The sequence below is a fragment of the Peromyscus californicus genome, unplaced genomic scaffold, assembly GCF_007827085.1.
Source record: "Peromyscus californicus insignis strain IS unplaced genomic scaffold, ASM782708v3 Scaffold_12__1_contigs__length_115047231, whole genome shotgun sequence".
Taxonomy (NCBI): domain Eukaryota; kingdom Metazoa; phylum Chordata; class Mammalia; order Rodentia; family Cricetidae; genus Peromyscus; species Peromyscus californicus.
Window position 1 is genome coordinate 1,351,003 of NW_026294413.1, and position 20,281 is coordinate 1,371,283.

General features: G+C 39.1%; 1 protein-coding gene across 6 annotated transcripts in view; it reads left to right on the plus strand.

The window, feature by feature from the left end:
- Nucleotides 1-20,281, plus strand: part of Nalcn (sodium leak channel, non-selective) — a 316,074-nt gene that overhangs the window by 229,850 nt on the left and 65,943 nt on the right. For all 6 annotated transcript variants that reach the window (XM_052732374.1, XM_052732370.1, XM_052732372.1 and 3 more), the window contains 3 exons: nt 715-851; nt 2,194-2,335; nt 19,292-19,365. In XM_052732374.1, coding sequence (XP_052588334.1) covers nt 715-851; nt 2,194-2,335; nt 19,292-19,365 — 353 coding nt within the window. The remainder of the gene's footprint in view (nt 1-714; nt 852-2,193; nt 2,336-19,291; nt 19,366-20,281) is intronic.

Consider the following 20,281-nt stretch of genomic DNA (forward strand, 5'->3'; position numbering starts at 1 on the left):
TCTCTTGACTTCTACTGCTAATTTCCACAATCCTGATCAAAACTTTGTCATTTTAAAGTAAAAGGACATTTCACAAGGGGGCCATAAGCAAATAGCTTTGATGCCCTCTTATCTCATCTGTGAATTAGTAGGACCAATCTTACAGTTTGGAGAGGGACAGAAACCAGAGAAGATATTGAGAGATCATTGAGAGATTAACTGCAATTCAGAGTGGTCTTCTTTAGAAGCCAAGAGAAGTGAGGAGAATTCACAAGAAAAACTAGCATTGGAAAGAGCGGGGGAAGGATAAGAAAGCATGGATTGAATTCTAGCCAAAAATTTGTTTGTAGTTCTGTACTGGCTCCACATAAACTTTAGCTTACTTGCAAGTCCATGCTACTTCTACCATGTCTGTGTATAAAATAAATTGAATGTTTAATCACAAGTAAAAAGGAAAAGATAATGTATAGTATGGGATAAAAGGAGATTTATCTTTGGGAGCACAATCACAAAGCCTTCTCCTGGTTTGTTGTTGTTGTTGTTTTTAAACTGGTTTAGTTTGGTGTTAATTGTCATTTCCCTGATGCAGAGAACAATCCGAGGAACTATTGTGTGATGTGTTGGTGGGACTTTGCTGCCATCTACCGGTTGTATATGTAATTACATGTTATTCTCTCAAGTCTGAACTGTTCATTTCAATGGAATTCTCTTTTCTCTCCCTCCCACACCCTTTAGTTAAAGCAAAGCGAAGCAAATGCGGACACCAAAGAAAAACTTCCTTTGCGCTTGAGAATCTTTGAAAAATTCCCAAACAGACCACAAATGGTGAAAATCTCAAAACTTCCTTCAGATTTTACAGTTCCTAAGATCAGGTATTGAATTGTTTCTTTGATTACCTATTTCGACCACATGGCTTACCTTCAGAAGCCTACCTCGGTCCTTCTTTCAGACTGGCATGTGGGTGGGTTTGGGGTTGTGTTTGAATTTGTTGTCCCCTGCTCTCCTCCCTGCCTTTGTCACAGGAAGACTGAGTCTTGTGTGCAGTCTCTTAAGAGGAGAGGCAGGTGAGGTACAAGCTTCTGTCCCTGCCTCCCTCTAGGTACTCCTCAGTGATTACAGGTATAGACAGGATGAACGTGTTCAGAGTGTGTAAGAGGATGGACTGGGGTCCAAGCACTTTGCCTTCATCCGGCACTCAACGCTGCCGAGAGGTGTCTGTGTGACACCAGCCTTTGTGGGGATGGCAGTCTGGTCACAGTGTAATCTGCCTCCTACTGGTTAAAAGAAGCATAGCATTTATACCCAACTGATTCAGTCTGTACTAGCTTCGCCTTCCTACTAAAAACAAATGCATACAGAAGGTGCTTTGAAGAGCCTGCTTTTAATAATTAAATGCTAGTCTTCCGATGGATAGCTCCAAAACAATCAGAATCATATAAAATTTTCTATTTATTTATCTTTAAATGTCTTGGTAAGAGATTATGGAAGTATAAAATTATGCCAAACACTTTAAATGCAAATTAAAAAAAGACCATCCGGTCACTTAATGACTGACATATGTTCTGAGCAATGACTCTTTAGACGTTGTCACCATTCTGTCAACATCAAAAGATATATTGATGCAAATTATGGTGGTTATTACACCATTGGGTGGTACAATGCAATCTTATGGGACTACCATTTGCATCCAGCCTATTGGTGACCAAGTGTCTCTATGTAGTATGCGACGTATTTGTGTTTCTAATCTTTTTTAAAGTTAATTGACTTTGCTTACTTGCATTGATGTTGTTTAATTTTTTTCACCAAGTTTTGGAGATCAGATGAAGTCTTTTTCCTTTTGAGTCTTTAAATGTAAAATTATCTCTCAAGGACTTTATAATGAATAGAAGTTTGGAAAGATGAATTAATTCTTTCAAGTCTTAGGAGAAAGATAAAGTATCTCATTACCATAGTAGGATTCAAATCACACCATCAATTATTGGATACCCTTGCTTTTAAGCTATTTCAGGGACATTATGCTTTTAAGCAGGAGTTTTCAAGGATTCAGGAAGCTTTTTCTAAGTTAAATATTTTGATAATTAAATCTAACCACCTCCCTTGGTATGACACATCTTGTTTTTTGTGATCTTCTGCACTGCTTCATGGTCTCTGTGAAATGCCATTTCCGGCTCCATTTCCTGCGTAACACCTGATGTGTGTACTTCATTTACAAAGGGAAAGCTTCATGAAGCAGTTCATTGACCGCCAGCAACAGGACACCTGCTGTCTCTTCAGAATCCTCCCTTCTACCTCTTCCTCATCATCTGATAATCCCAAGCGGCCCACAGCTGAAGACAACAAATACATTGATCAAAAAGTAAGAATTGCTGTCTCTGTTACCAAACTTCTGTAAAACATGCATTAGAGAAAAACATGGGACAAATATTTAGGGTGCTGGATTCCTAGGTTTCAAGAAAAGAAAGAAGAAAACAGTTTTTTTTGCAAATAATATAAAGATATTTGAGTATATGTGTATATACATATATATTATTTGTGATGCAATATGTACTTCTATTATATTTTTTAAATGGAATGCCAGCTTTCTCTAGTGCTCAGGCTCTCCTGTTCATCCTCACAGAGCTGAATGTATTGTGTCTCTTGCTTAGACATCTTGCCCTAGCCTAGGTTATGATAGTGACTATTGCCTTTACAGGGCATCTCTTCTTTTTAAAGAATTTTCACTCATTTATTTTCTTTTCATCATCTGCAGATCTCATTCCTCATTCTTATAGAACCCAGGATTGTAGAGAACACTCTGATGCCAATATCTTCTTTTTCATTTATTTTTGTCAGAAAATAATTAGGTTTATGTCAGGCTGGTTGAATTTCATTATCTCTGGAGAAGCCTTGAGATATTATCTATATTCTTGGCATTCAGAAACTTTACCAGTATGTACCTTCTCTGTCTTTTCTCACCAGAATTGCCCAAACTGGGGAGGGGGCTATTTGCAGAACAAGACTCTTGCACAGGGATATGTCAACCTGTGACTTGCTCAAGGAAGACATATCCATTTTAGGACTGCCTTCTTGCCTCTCAATTATTGTCTCTACTTTTGTCCTATGTAGTAATGTTTTCCTCCCCCAACCCAATTTGATCTTCCTGGTCATAAATTTGACTTCAGATGATACCATTCGTGGCTTTCATTTATGTAGTGAAAATCATGCCATGTGTATGGTACTTTAAACTTTTAGTTTGGTCATGATTTTGTTCGTTTGAACTGAGAGCTTGTGGTATCTATACTTCCAAGTCACTACCATAAACAGGTTAAGAGCAAAGTGGGCAAAGACCTGTGGAGAGAGGGCAACATGGCCCAGGCCAGTCTGAAGTCTCATTTTGCATACTAGAAAGCAGATTGGCATTGTCTTTGTGCATTAGATTTGTCTCATTATATTTTCAAACTCTGCTATAAACCAGAGGTGAAGTGGCCTTCTGTACACCCTGACTGCTGTGGTTGTGACCACCTGCTGCCAGGAGAAAGACCAAAAAAGATGATGTCCCCAAAGTGCTCAGTATGGTAAAACCAGGACACATTTTCTAATCATTAGGAACAATGTCCCACAGAAAACTGCAAATCAACAACTTCCTTAAAAGAGAACATGAATTTCTCACAATTCCTGGATAGACTATTCATCACTTTATGAGGAAAGAAGTAATAAAATGCTTGGTAGGTGTAGACTGGGTGGGAGAGAAGTTGGCAGAGGTGAACCTCGGTGCACCCAAGCCCCTCTACCATCTATTACTTTAGATTAATGGGTGGCGCCCAACGTGGGGCAAGAGTTTCCACCTAAAACCTGAGTAAAAAGATTGTAAAACGGAGCTAAAAACAGCTCCTAGTTGTCTCTTTTAAGCTAGCAGCAGCCTGCTGGTTTGAGCTACTGGCGGGTTCCTAGCATGCGTGCATGCTCGACCTGCAGTATGGCGGGAATGAGGCCTCTGCAAGTGGCACATTAAGCTGTGTGGTGGGTTTAGCCTTTGCTAGTACAAAACAAAACAAAAAGAGGTTTCTGGGCTACACGCTGCTTTGATAGAAGCATAGACCCACTATTTCTGAGAGTTGATGGCTCCCAGAGCTGGCAGAAAACGTATCACCGCCATGTTGGGAAGCTGAAGTGGGCGGAGCCAGCAGCGCCAGCACCATTTCAGGCTTAGAAGGCTGCAGTTCAAAACAATAGGCTCAAGCTAATATTAAAAAAAAGCCACGTAAAGATGGCTACCACACAAAGAATCTGGATTATGTTCTCTTTGATATTCGTAACTAAAGAAAAACATTTGATTACAAAAGCTGTTGAGTTATGCCAAAATGTATATTTTAAAGGTACCTTGACTTCAAAATTTGGATGTAAGGATATGTTGCTTTGGAAAGGAGGCTCTGCTTTTGTTCCCACAGAAAGCCAGAGGCTATGGATTTGTTCCAGATTAAGATACATCAGGTTTGACCAGCCAAGACCCCCTGAAAGGTAACACCAAGGCCCAGATGATCCAACATCCAGAATGGTTTCAAGGCAACTGGCTCAGATGATACAGCCTCATGGACTACTCCATGATCTTAAAATTTTCTTTGTTTCCCCAGAAGACACAGTGCCCCCCTCCAGCAGGAAGTAGTAAGAGAAGCTACGCCCAAATTCCCAAATATACCAAACTGACTTTGGAGATGTGTAAAGGTTAAAACCTTCCTTTTTAAGAAAAGAAAAGGGGAAGTGCTGTGGGAAGGTCTGTATGTCAAATGTGTTGCTGATTGGTCAATGAATAAATCACTGATGGGTCAGTGGCCAGGCAGGAAGTATAGGCGGGACAAGGAGGAAAAAAAACTCAGGGCATTATTCTTAGTGACTGTGGGACTGGCAGGTGAGAGAGATTTGTCCTGACTGTGGGCCAGGCAGGAAAACTCAAGCTACAAATGGGGCTGAAAATGACACTTCTCATTTTCTTCATAGCCTTTTTTTGAGTGTGACTTCTTTCTAGCTTAGCAGAAAGACGTTGCACCCCAGGTACCATCCATGTTGTTTAGTTTGGAGAAGCTGCAAGACTTTGAAGGTGATAGCTAGTCCCCAGCCTATGGAGCTGATTGAAATACATCCTGTCTGTTAAACAAAGACCATCATAGATGACAGTGTGTTTCTCTTCATCTCGTATCTGCCTGGTGGACCGTATGCCACTGAACTGTAGTTGGAAAGGTGTTATTCTTCTCTCATGGCATTTATTCTCAGATTGGGAAGTGGAATGCACATCTGCCTCCAGGTCTCATCTGCTGATCCTAGGAGAGAGAGCTACCTATATTGCCATGTGTTCTAGTTTGCTTTCTGTTTCTGTGGTAAACACCATTACCAAAAACAATATGGGGAGTAAGGGACTTATTTCATCTTATAGGCTATAATCCACTATAGAGAGAAGTCAGGCAGGAACTTGAGGCAGGAGCTTGAAGCAGAAACCAGGGAAGAGCACTGCTTACTGGCTTGCTCCCTCTGGGTAGCTTTCTTATACTGTCCAGGCCCACCTGCCCAAGGGTGGCACTGTCCATGGTGGGCTGGACACTTCTACATCAATTAGTAATCAATAAAATAACTCACAGACATGCTCACAGGCCAATTTGATGGGAGCAACTCCTCAGCTAAAGTTCCTTCTTCCCAGGTGTGTCTAGGTTTGTGTCAAGTTGACAAAACATATCCGGATACCATGCAACCAGCATTCAGCCTTTAGCTCTATTTCAATGATAGAAAGTTAGACTTCTTCCTTTCTAAATCCGTTGTTTACAGCATCAGCTTCCACCTTTTTCTGGAGCTGTTTGCAAACACTTAGAATTTCTCATCTCTGTTTGAGAGTCTTTGGCAAGGGCAATATAAGACATAGAAATTCCCATGTGAGTGAGTTTCCATGGTGAGGACTTCCAGGAAACAGCAAGGGAAGGAAAGGCAGTTTAGTGTTGATATTTTAATCATGCAAGTGTCTACTCATATGTTTCTCCACACTATTGAGATGAAAGTCTAGGGCTTATTAGGCAGAGTGCTTCCTAATAACACAAGATGGGAACTTGACTTCCTAGCAACCCAGTGATAGAACTGGTTCACTCAGACTGCAACAATGAACCCCTCAATCCAAATCCTTGATCACTACTCAGCAATCTGTGTCACCGTGATGTGTCTGCCATACTCTTAGGTAATATGCTACTTCCTGGGTCAGAATCTGCCCATGATCTAGAAACATAAGTGAGCCTGGCAGAGCCCCAAAAGCTATAACTCAAGTACAAAATGAGAGTAAAAATGATAAACATTAATTTTTATGTATTGTTTATCCTTTCCATTTCAATAAGTCTTCAGCATTCGTTCAATAATTCTACAAAAATGTGTGGACCACCTGCTATTTGCTTATGTGCCATTCCTCTAGATGTGGGAATTCAAAAGAAAGCAAGATGTGAACTTTAGAAGCTGACAACACTATGAAGAAACACAAACAAAGAGGTTAAAGTAAAAGCTACTGTGGGAACTAGAGAGACGGCTCAGTTATTTAGAGCACTTGTTTCTCTTTCAGAGGACTCCAATTCAGTTCCCAGTACCTACACAGTGGCTCAAACTATCTGAATTCCAGATCCAATGCCTTCTTTTGACCGTTGTGGACACTAGCCATGCACTAGATGGAATCTCCAGAGTCCTCCTTCCAGCACAGTTGACAAGCATAGAATGGGGCCTCTGGCAAATAGGGCCCTACAGAAAGCTACCCCCATTGTCTACCCTGTATCTTACATTCTCATGGAATGAATTAAAGTCTTCTTGAAAATTTCCTCTTCATAAAACCTTGCTGATTGCTGTGCAGCATTTCGGCAATTTTCTGTATGATTATAGACTGTCATATGATTTATTCTAGCAACTCTGTATGTAGCAAGTTACTCAACCTGATCTATAATTTTCAGAGTGAGCATTTATGCACTCAAAAACTAAATAAATAAAGGCAGAGGATGTGGGGAACAAGCTGCTTTGGTCTTTCAGGATGGTGATCTTTTGAAATAATTCTTCCAAATAATAGCTTGGCAGCTCTAAAAATAAAACTATTTACAGATGTATCTCCAGAAGGTGGGCAGGAGAGAGATAACAGGATGCTAAACCATAACCATGTACTGTATCTCAAAGACACCAGACAGAGTGGTCAAGGAGGGACTGCAGGACTGGTATTCACAACACCAAATATAAAAATCACATGCAGGTGTCTGATAGCTTAAAACTGCCTCTATAGGTAACTAACTGACTGCTTAGTCATAATAATGAAAAGGAAACAAAAAGATGCACAATATAAAAAGCAAAACATTGTTTCTCATTTTTATTCATCTTTGTAAGTTGTTGGCCTCAGAGTAAGAGGTGGTTACTGTGTTTGGGTGCACACTCTTTTATTCAATAGCTCTGTTTTGAGGACCATTATACTCCGAGTGTTCTGGAGGCAGTGTGAAAGTGGTTTTCTGTCTTCAACTAGTAAGAAAGGAAATTTCTAACCAATATTATTTCAAAATGTATTTATTATTTGGGGGTTACATGCAATCTATTTATGTCTCTTGGATATATGTCCACAGAGGGGCAGTTGTTTCCTATGTGAAGAGCTAGTTTTCCTCAGAAATATGGCCCATGCTCCAGGAGGTCATCCATGCTCCAGTGGGCAGCCCTACACCACAAACATATGGACAACACTACTTGAACTCAGTACCTTATGTATGTTTTAAGAAAGAAAACAGAAGATCACATAAAATTGAGAGAGGGACACGGGGACCCAGAAGATTTAGAGCAGGGAGTGGAGAGTGGATATGATCAAAATGCATTGTCATGTATGAAATTCTCAAAGAAAACCTTTTGTAGCTAATACAGGCTTTAGACATTCTGAACTATCTCTAAAACAGACTTCAAGGAACTAAGGCTGCTGCTAAAATATGTACTGTGCTGACATCAACCTATTTTTTTCCTCTTTTGGGTATAGTTTCACTTGTAGATCTTATCTTTCAGTAGTTACTAGGCCAAACGTCTTGTGTCACAGTTGTTGCTAATGGTCACATTCTTGTTATTTGCAAGTGAAGTTCAAATGCAATTGAAACTTAGGCTCCTAGGGCTGCTTGGACTGTGGATTTAAATTCCCAAACAAATTCATGGTGAGAATCAAAGTCACGCATCTGTCTCTCAGTCTCCGTCTGTTTATATGAAATATAAATGTGAAGTCACTGTGTCCTTACAACTGTAGTTTAAAACTTCCAAGCATATATTTACTGCTTTGTTTTTATTTTTGTGTATGGGTGTTTTGCCTGCGTGCGTGTTTGTGGTCCACATGCATGCAGTGCTCATGGAGGTCAGAAGAGGGAACTGGATCCCTGGGACTAGAGTCACAAGATGGTTGTTAGCTGCCATGAGGGTGCAGGGGATTGAACCTGGGTCTTCTGGAAGAGCAGCCAGTGTCTTAACTGCTATGCCATCTCTCCAGCCCCCAGCACATATTCGTGGCTTACATTAAACATTAAATGTTTTATGTAAGTATTAAACATTTCCACTTGTTTTCACTGGGGTAGGAGCCTCGTGCTCTGCATTGCAAATCATTGCTATATGGTTGTAGCTAAGGCGGTGGGTGCTGATTTGTCCAAATCTGTGGTGACCCTCAGCCATTGCTTGAGTGATTAAAGCACTGTCATGAAATTCAAGTAAACTAACTTTCCAGTCATTTAGTTCCCAGCTCTGTAAGATATGCACATGTCCATTGATATGACTCACTTCCAGATAAACAGTCCTTCACAACATTTACCTCATTTACAGGTATTTCATAGATTAATTACATAAGAAAAACATAAACCATAGAAGACTTAAAGATTAAAAGTAATCCTTTAGTATAATGTTAATTCATTCTCAAAATGCAGTTCAGACAGCAGCTATACACACTGAAAATACATAGATACAGAATCTACCATCTTCATCTTTTATAGCTTACATGAAACTCACAGAAAATAGAGTTTCACACCAAATAAGAATCAACTTACATGGGACTTCCTAGAGTCCCATTCTCTCTCTCTCTCTCTCTCTCTCTCTCTCTCTCTCTCTCTCTCTCTCTCTCTCTCTCTCTCTGTGTGTGTGTGTGTGTGTGTGTGTGTGTGTGTGTGTGTGTGTCTGTGTGTGTGTGTGTGTGTGTGTGTGTGTGTGTTGTAAATATTATAATTTTATCCTTGGTGTTTATGAAGGATTCAGAATATATAATATGGAAATAACTAAGATCAACTCTCTCTTTTTTTAAATCTATTCTTCTCTCATACATTACATCCCAAACACAGTTTCCCTTCCCTGAACTCCTTCCTGTTCCCTTCTACCTCCCCTCTCCCCCAGATTCATTCCTCCTTGGTTCCCCTTCAGAAAAGAGCAGGCCTCCCAAGGATACCAACCAACACAGCACAACAAGCTACAGTAAGACTAGGCTCATGCTCTCCTATCAAGGCTGGTGATCACCACTTGTGATCCAGTAAGAGGAAAATGGTGTCAAGAGCAGGTGACAGAGTCTGAGACACCCCCCACTCCCATTGTTAGGAGTCCCACAAGAACACCAAGCTACACAACCACAACATAGATGCAGAGGATCTAGGGTAGTCCCATGCAGGATCCTCTTGACCCATCACCTAAAGTTCCCTTTCCATATTCTAAGACACATTTCAAAGCTTTGTAATGTGACATTATAATGGAATTCACCTTTATATGCATTTAACATGACTATTTTAGTCTTACTGCCACCTACATTCGTCACCTTTTAGAATTTTTCTTTCCAAGCATAATGTCAACTCCATAAAAAGTTTACTTTAGAGAAACCTCTCGCTGTACACATGATCTGCCATACTTACTCCAATATTAATTTGCAGCTCATGGGTGCATGATAAATTCAAATCTAGTCAAATGAGGCACCACCTTCCACCTATGTAATTTTAAGTAATTGCTTATTCCCAATTACTATGTTTTATGTGGGTGCCATTCAATAGAGTGCCTCATTACAATAATTGCACCATGCCTTCCCTGCAGAAATGATGCTCATCAAGCCCTATTCATCGGACCATGGTTTTGTTTCATGGTCAGATGTTCATGCACCCACTTTCTCGCTTCTTACTGCTCTGTTAATACCTTCAAAATGAAAGAAAAAAATAAGGCCATCCAAACTTTCCATTTTATTATTAACACATCAAATAAAAAGAAGAGAGAACAAATTTTAGTCACAAAGTGCAACTGTACTTTTTGTTTGTTTGTTTTTTCTTTTTGGGGGCCCACCACCCAGCTTTCAAATAACCACCAGCTCTCTGGTTCCTAGCTAGCTTTACTAACTTAAATTATCCTGTTTCTCTTTAACTACATTTTGCCTCTGGGCTTTTTACCTCTCTTTATTCTGTATATCTTTCTTTCCTTCTTACTCCATGTCTGGCTGTGTGGCTAGGTGGCTGGCCCCTGGCATCCTCCTCTCTTTCTCCTTTTCTCACTCCTCCCTGCCCACTCTTCTATCCAGCCTAGATTTCTCCTCCTATTTATTCTCCCTGCCCACCAGCCCTGCTTATTTCTCTTTCCTGCCTAGCTATTGACCATTCAGCTGTGAATTAGACCAATCAGGTGTTTTAGACAGGCAAAGTAACACAGCTTTACAGAGTTAAACACATCTTGGCATCATTAAACAAATATTCCACAGCATAAATAGATGTAACACGTCTTAAACTAACAACCCACAACAAGAAAGTTAGGGTCTGTGATGTTTCCTTCTCATGTTGGTCCCTTCATTCTGCAGTCAATCAACCCAAGAGTGAAGTGACCATGGGGCCCCTTCATTGCAACAGGGGAACCTAGCATTCCCTAATATGTCAGTAGCTGTTCCCAAGTGACTTAATTACTTGAATTAATCTTATTAATGAAAGCCATGGTGGAGCTTTGATTTTGAGGGACCAGTAAGTGCAAAAATTTAAGTGCTATGATCATGGTGGCTCTAATGAGTTAGAAAGTCATCCTTTTTAGTTAGAAAAGATCCTTTTCAGTGTTTCAGTGTTCTTATTCTGATCATTCATGACTCACACATAGAAAAGCACAAATATTGGCTCTTATATGTTTACAGTAAGATTTAAGACAAGTAAAAATTTGTCATAGGTGTGCTAGCCTCATCTTTCACAAAAAGCAAGCAGACATATTGTTCTTTTTTCAGCATAGTTTAGGAAGCTCATTTTATTTTCTAAGGACATTGACAAAGATGTCATAATGCACTGAAAGGATCTGACCCCCCCATCTGTGCCATCCAGAGTTCTAATGACAATTGTAAATTGTGCATTCTTCGTGATAGCAAACAACCTAACTTTTATCATTCTTAAATTTCTCATTTAAAAAGAAAATAGTAATTCTTACCCATGAGGATTAATTTGCAAATAAAGCTTCAAATATGCATAAAATAGCTCAGCACAGATCAAGGCACAAAAAAATAATGATATAGAGATTTTTGAAATGTGTATATAATAGGCATTGATATAATCCTTCATCTAATGACTAGAGAACAACATTCTTTTTGTTTGTTTTGTTTTGTTGTTTTTACATCACAACCAAAGTTTCCCCTCCTTCCCCTCTTCTCAGTCTCCCCCACTTCCCCTTGATGTCTTCCCTCCCCACCCCATCCATCCCTCCACCATTTCTCTTCAGATACAGGTGGTCATCCTGTGGATATCAGCCAGCCACGGTAAATCAAGTTGCAGTGAGACCAGGCACCACCTCTTCTATTAAGGGAGAATAACATTCTTACTCACAAAAAGGAGGATGATTTATACAACTTGAATATTTAGTTTCTCATAAATTCTAAATACATGCCAAATAAATACCTCACAGAAGACATGATTTAACAAAAATATAGTGAAATTAATAATCCAGTAACACAAGCAGAAAATCTGCACGAGTTCAAACCAGACAAGGGGAAGTGAACACAGAGTCCCACCCCTAACCCCAGAGTTACGTATGCTGGCAAAGGGCAAGTCAGTTTTCTTCAGTGGTGTATCACTGGATGTATCAACCACACTCCAGGGCCCCGTGCCTCAGAGTAGTTGGCCAACACAATGTGTGACAACGTGTGTGTGTGTGTGTGTGTGTGTGTGTGTGTGTGTTGGTATTTTTTGTCTTATTGGATTTTTGTTTATTCATTTGTGCCTTCATTTTATTTATTTATTTATTTCATTTTAAAGTTTTGGGAGCTTTTGAGAGAGAAAGAACACGAGTAGTGCAGTTAGGTAGGTGGGGAAGATCTGAGAGGAATTGGGGTAGCAAAAAAGAATATGATCAAAATATATTGTATGCAAAAAACAGTAACAAAAAATATCAGTTCCATAAAGAAAAAACACCATATATTTTGATGTTGAAAACTCACTTCAAATAATTCCCTGTTAAAGAAAACAATGGAAATAGAATCCATAAGTGGAAATTTATGGGCATAATATATATCAAGCTTGTGGTAGACAGCTAATGGATCTTTTGACATTTTATTTGAAGAAAAATTTCCATTCATGTGAGCTTTTAAGATTATGAGCATAAAATTAATTTTAACTCTGTGAGGTTTATAATAAGTCCTGGTCTTCATTCTTGTACCTTACAACTTTGCTTTCTTTTCTTGCTCAATCTGGCTTGATGCTTATTATGAAAGTATCATCTTCAACCTTCTCTTATCTATGATTTAGGAATTTATTAATAGCTATTCTTGAGGAAGTTTTATATTAGCAGAATTTTACAAAAGAAAACTATATATGGGTGCATATCTAGTAATGGAATAAATATTTAAATTAACCTTCTAAACAATCAACTCAAGAATTTACTTTGAAAATATATCATCAAGAAAACACAAAGGTAGCAAAAAGTAATAATAAAAATTCACGTGGACATTAATCAAATTAGTATGAAAGGAGCAATGAATACTAAGTAAAAGAATAGTAAGAGTGATAAATCTGCATTATATTCAACATGAGGAAAGGAAGAAATCTTCTGGAAGATAACATAAGTATCTATATCTGAATCTTTGTGAAGTGTCATAGGAACAAAGTAGAATACCTAGACTGAGAGATCTTATCTTCTGGCCTTCACAGGTACCTGCACACATATTACAGACAAACACACGTGTAGAGAAAATAAAAATAAAACTTTCAAGCAATATCTCCTAAAACGACATTAAAAAAGTTAAAACTAGGTAATCTGCAGACCCCAAATAAAAGTAGGGAAAGCCAGGGATGGTGGTACACGTCTGTAATCCAACCACTCAAGAAGATCAGCAGGTGTCCAAGGTCATCTGCAGCTGCATAGCTAGGTGGAGGCCAGCCTGGGATACAGGAGACCATGTTTCAAAACAGAAACAAATGAAAGTGGGTGGAGACAAACCAGCAGCCCCATGACTTCCATGTTATTGACATCTTTTAGAACCAAAACCAAGGTCATCCACACACCATCAGTGTTTATGGAAAAGGGAGCATACCTTCCAGTGCTCTCTGAAAAAAAAGCCACAGAAACTGAATGAAAATGGAACAATCCAGAGCAGGAGTGATGAAGAAAACAGCAGATCCAGGTAAACTTTGAGAAGTACAAGAAGGACAGATGGAGAGTGGGGTGCAGAGCCAGGAAGTCCTAGGAAGAAAGAGTCCATGTTTGATCACTGCGCTGTAACAACAGCAGGAGAATGGAAGCTCTGGAGTTGAGAGAGGAACACTGAACTGTCTGGTGAACCCAGTGCTGCATAAGAATGAACAACAGCTAGTCATCAAAATCAAAGACCTTGCAAGTCATAAGAAAAAAGTAATGAGCAAAAAGCATGCCATAAAGCCATATCCATAAAAAATGTGTACCTGGGGCACCCTATTGCAAACTGAGTTAAAAGATCTGAAAACCACATGAGGATAAACTAGCAGCACAAATAAGTTTTAAAAGAAGTCAGAAGTGAGGTACTGAACTCAAGAAAGAATCCTAAGTAAAATCAATAATATAAGAGAATTAGATGTGTTAGATTATACCCAAAAAATCATAATAAAGAGAAAACTTCTTCAGTTTACCTTGTGTGTATGTGGTTGTGGTGTGTGTTTATGGGTGTGTGCAAGTGCATATTCATGTGCATGGAAGCAAGAGACTGATACTGGGTGTCTCGCCTGAACATACTCCACCTTATAGTTTGAGGCAGAGTCTCACAAACTTAGGACTTACTGATTTGTCTATTCCAGGTAGGCAGCTTGCTCTGAGATGCCCTGTCTCTGCCTCTGGAGTGCTGGGGTAACAGACTGTCTGTCACACCTACCTGGCTTTTATGTGGGTGTCTGCCTTCATGCCTACATAGCAAGCAGTTTATGTGCTGAGCTGTAGCTGGAGAGTTTTCTCTCTGGGTTCCACCAAGCCCTGGCAGTCCCACAGCCCACTTATAAAATAAACACACCGACTCTTATATTATTTAAACTGTTTGGACATTAGCTCAGGCCTATTATTGTCTAGCTCTTATTCTTATATTCAGCCCATTTCTATTAATCTATATTTTGCCACGTGACTCGTGGCTTACTAGTACCTTACATCTTCCTTGTCCTGGTGGCGGCTCTAGGCAGTGTCTCCCTCTGCCTTCCTGTTCCCTCAGTTTTCCTCTATGTTAGTCCCGCCTATACTTCTTGTCTGGCTACTGGCCAATCAGTGTTTTATTTATACAGAGCAATATCCATAGCACTGAGCCATCTCCCCAGCCCCTGGGAAAACTTAAAAAAGAAATAAAAATAAGGTCCACACTATTGTTCTATGCATTTCTAGTGGAGAATACCACAGCAAGATACTAGAGCAAGTGACAAACAGAACATCTGAAACAAATATGGGAAACATATGTCATGTCTCTGGAAATAATGCCTAAGAAGGACCAGAAACAAAATCTATACCACATATGTCATAAGACTTTAAACTTTAAGTGTTTTTGTATTTGTGTCCGCAAGCAGCAAGTGACTTTTAAATTAATGAACATCAGATCATCATCAGATGTTTCAGCAATAATCCTTTAGATCAAAAGAAACTAGAGCAACACACAGGAAAGACTGTGAAAGACAGGCTTCCTTTTACACCCAGGAAAACTGAACTTCTTGATTAAAGAGATAGAAAAGCTGTTGTAAAGATGTCATTGTACACACAAAGCACTATGTAATAGTGTTCCCATGTGCTCTTCCCAAAGAAACTCCTGAAAGCCATACCTCTGACAGACACGTCACCTGCAAAAGTGACTCAGACACTAAAGGAAGCACCAAGTGGCAGTGGGAGGCACTGAAACAGAGGAGCTGAGACAATGTGAGGGTGGAACTAAAGAAGTATTACACCACAGCCCTGTGCTTTGATGACATTGGACAACAGGAAGAAGAGTGCAGGCAGAGCTCTTTCAATGTCTGCTAGTCATCCTGGCTGTGGGGCTGTGGGTCTATCATTGTTCTAAGATTATCTGTGAACTGTGAAATAAAATTAGTGAGTAATTATGAGACAGTCAAATCTGTCATTCCTTGTATGGGATATCAAGTCTTGAAGTCAAGAGAAAATAAATATAGATGTAATATAGAAAAAGTAAGTAAAATTCACTGAATCTAAATTGAAACTGTCAGAGTCAGCGCAGGTCAAGTCTCAGAATAGTGACCGTCTTGGTAGGAATGAACAATGCTGAAATCTAGATTATGTGCCCCAAAATTTTTTTCTCAATAAATGCATCAGGCTTCTTGAAGAGAGTATTGTTGGTTTTAAATAGGAAGCACACATAATTGTGGAGCATCTTGTCATTCCTGACAGAGAGGAAACTATGCCAACAGCTGCTAGCATCATGGCAAAAGAACTGATGGACCAATAGGCAGTTGACCAGTCAACCTATGATGAGAAAAAGCACTTAGAGCTGGGTGGGTATGGAGGAAGAGGGGGAATCTGGAAGGAGTTTGAGGAGGGGAAAGTATATGGTCAAAATATATTGTGTTAAATTATCAAGGAATAGTTAACAACATTAAAAATATCAATTATAATGGACTAAAATCTATCGAATGTCTTAACCTTGAATTTATAGTGATACTTTAAATAATTAGTCACTTTTAAAGATTATATAAAAATCTATTAAATATTGATATATAATATACTAATCTATTTAAAAACTGGTATGAAAATATCAAGAATCATGAACTTACCTTGAATGTTTTCCCTGTGGACTATACTGGTAGATAGAAACTAATACAGGAGGAACAACTTCCTATTAAAGAATCATTTTAATGAAATGCAAAGAAATAACAATTTTGCAAGTGGGATGAATGAGTCTATACAATGAACATAATAATGCTATTGATATCATAAAAAGACACAGGGCAGTATGTGTTTTCTGGTGACACAGCATGACACCAAAGGTGGCCCTGCCAGAGAGATCAAACCGGAGCATAACTGTTGAGACGTGTGGATCAACCACTGATTCACAGGAAACAGAGAAGGCAGAAGACCCTGTGAACCATCCTGCCCTTTGCCCTCAGCAGAGCTCATACTACCAGAAACTGCAGGAGAAATGCCACCATTCTTGGACTAAAAGACCTTTTTAAAAATAAGCAAGAGCCACCCATCCATTGCTGTGTTGTTCCAATGCAAACTGTAGTAACTGTGAAGAAATTGAGATGAAATTCATGACTTTTGAGTTCTGTGCTAAAGTATACAGTTTAGGGAATATCAGTCCGTGTGTGTGTGTGTGTGTGTGTGTGTGTGTGTGTGTGTGTGTGTGTGTGTTACTGGGGCTGAACCTAAGATCTCACACAAGCTACAAGAGTTCTACCTGTCTCAAAAGGTAGACATATCTTTGAAATCAAAAATTTAAGATGCTATTTAAAAAATCCACGTTTTACTTTAACACTTAAATGGAAATTTAGTGTATTTGTTTTTGTTCATTAATTCAGTCAAGGAATTGCCATTTGATGAATTGAATGCATTAGGTTTGCAAATAAAACTGTAAAACATCAAAATCTTTTCAACAAATGATTATTTTACAAACAAATGATTATTTGTTTCCAGTGAAAGCATTATCTAATGGGTCCTTTCCCTTTCTCTTATTTTCTACATATTTGATTCACTTAGATTCAGTATGAGCTTTTACTGACTCCTTTCATTGCTGGAACTTCTAACTTATGGTCTGAAATTACGTATTTTGAAATGGCTCTGTGTAGTGCTTATTTCAGGTGACTAGCAGTATCTTTTGAGGCCAGAAGAGGGCACTGCAGAGCAGTGTAGTCTGAGTTCTTTGTGAGGAACATAATCAAAGAAGATCTGTACTAAACGAAAAAAAGTTTTACTACCACAGCCAAGGACCAAAGAAAGAATGATTGATATCTACAGACCTTTTTTTTTAGCTATGAAAAAAATAGCTTAAATATATAGAGAAAGATATCTAGCATATCAAATACACATCTTTCAGAGCACAGTAAAACTTAATCTGAAGGTTTTGTATTACAGTAGAAAACATACTACTTCCTCTGTGAATTGCAATACCATTCTCAAAGACAACCTTGAACACTGCATTTGCTTTAATTGATTCAAGTTTATTGTACTAGATAGCACTCCAAATATGCAGAATGTGTGTTTGATAGCTGCCCCATCCCAGGGCAGTTGACACATGACTAAATTCCATTTGCTGCCTTGTGCAAAGGACGATTAAGGCATGTTGTTGATTTTGAGCATTGTAGTATTTGCTGTCCTGGCTCACAGTGAGCCACTGTTGGCCCTCCTGTACTCTGGGCCTGACTTCTGACTCCTGACTGTATGTTTCTAGTAGTCAGAGCAGAAGCCCTCTCCTGATAGGAACTTGAGCTATGACTCCTGAGCAGTGCTCCCTTGAGATATGCTAAAAGCTCAAAGAGATTGTAAAGTGCTCACAATGAAAGCTTGGGAACCTGAATTCAGATCCTTATTACCCACACAAAAAAGCTGGCTGTGACAGTAAGGATCTATAAGCCCAGTGCTGGGAAACAGAAATAGGAAGATCCCTGGGTCTCATTGGCCATCACTCTAGCCAATCACTAGGTTCCAGGTTCACCCAAGGTGAATAGTGATAGAAGAAGACATTATATAGATATTGACCTATGACCTCCACATGAACACACACACAAGAAACGATGAGTTTATGACTTTGTCCTTTCCCAGGCCTGGCCATTTAGATATCTTGGTTCACATTACAGTGCTTGTTTGTAGACTGGTTTGTAAGTGGGAATTCTTGTGTCCTAGCCTGGCCTGCCTTACTGAACTACTCAGTTCCAGAATTCAAGAACCTGGCTCCTATCTATTCTTTGTTATCAGTGGTTACCAATATTGTGCCAAGTGGTTAGAAAAGATAATCTACTGGTGGCAGACAGCGGCTCACTCTCCCATCATTGGCTCCCAATGCTGACAACTAAAAGTGTCCCACTCTTAGTTCTTGGGAATCTAGCTCGGATGGTACATACTCCCTTCTCTCTTGCTCTCTCCATCTCTCTCCCTCCTCTCACTCCTTCTTTGGACCACTTAGTCACCTATAAAGTGGTTCACTAATCTAACAGGCAATCAATGCCATCCAGGTTGTTTTTCTTAATCCTTTTCTCTGGGATGATTTTTATCATCATCACCCACAGGCAAACTTTGACCTTTCCTTCCTGTCATCTTTTCCTGTCCCTGAAGATAAAACACCTCAGGTTCAGATTACTATCGGATCACAGGCCAGGAACTTGCAGTAGTATACAGTGGCTTGGAAAACATTTAACTAAACAATAATGAATACAGGTTCCCAGTGTTAATTTCAACATCAAATTCTTTAGAGACTGGAGCACTTACTTATTCAGATGATTGGCAGGGTCATGGTCAGCAATGTACACGTCAGCAAGCCACTGTATACTACTGCAAGTTCCTGGCCTGTGATCCGATAGTAATCTGAACCTGAGGTGTTTTATCTTCAGGGACAGGAAAAGATGTACACCATACCATACCTGTGACATGCAGCCTCACAGTTAGTTAGAATCTCTGAACAGATAAAACGTAACACCAGGAAAGGGCCTTAATCATTATGTTACGTGAAATAAGCCAGACTCAGAAAACAAATGCCAGTTTTGTTATATGTGCAGCCTAGGTGTAAAATGGTACATGTACGTGGGGGATCATAAGATGGGAAGAAGAGGTAGTATGAGAAATATCACATGTGACATAAAGGTCAAACGGAGAAAGAGAACTGGTGTTTCATGGGTTGTGAATATATTATTCTTTTCCATCCCCAAACTAAAGTGGTTCTTACACTTTTCAGCTCCGCAAGTCTGTTTTCAGCATCAGGGCGAGGAACCTTCTGGAAAAGGAGACGGCAGTCACAAAAATCTTAAGGTAATACCAATAACCTTGAGGCATACTTTAATCTAAGTAGGATTACATTAAGAAGAAAACAGAACTTTTTCTCAATGAATTTATTTTCTGGACAGTAATTTTTACTTTCTGCTCAATTGCAGGATTACACATCTTCATGCTTACAGATAATGTTAAAAACATGAGTAATGTTTGTCTAGAAAAAGTAGCATTTTATTATCATAATATGCCATGTTTATCATTTAATATATTTAAATAAACTATACCTAGAAGTGTTTACCAAAAAAGGGTGAAAAGAAATTTCCATTATTCTTGACCATCTACATCTTTTGTGGTATCTAAAAAAAATAATCTGAAGGAAACATAGCAAAAGAGTAAGTCTAAAAAAATAATTATGATTTCTTCATCTATGACTAAAGATCTGTTAATATTTGAAAGCCAGGCTGGAAATGTGTAAACATCATGTGCATGCATTGCCCATGGAATCCAGAAGAGGGCATCATCTTCTGGGACTAGTGTTACAGCTGTTTGTGAACCTCCATACGGGTACTAGAAACTGAACCTGTGTCCTTGCAAGAATAGCAAGAGTTCTTAACTGCTCAGCCAGTCTCACACAGACACCTTTGATTGATCACAAAATCATATTTTTAGTGTTATTTTCTAAAATATGCCTTGAAATGAAGTACCAATAATGAAAATCAATCTGACCACTTAAGCATATCGGACTATACAATATAACAGAGAGTGATAGGATTCAAAAGTATATAAGCATTTGGGACATCAAGATTGTTGCATACATTATACATATGTGGAAATGATAAAAGTGTCATGGCTGACAAAGCCAACAGGTACCTTTATATGTCAAAGTAGTCTACAAACTCGTGGTAAATGTAAGGAATCAGACTCCTCTACCAAGTCCATTGCTAGGAATGTTCGT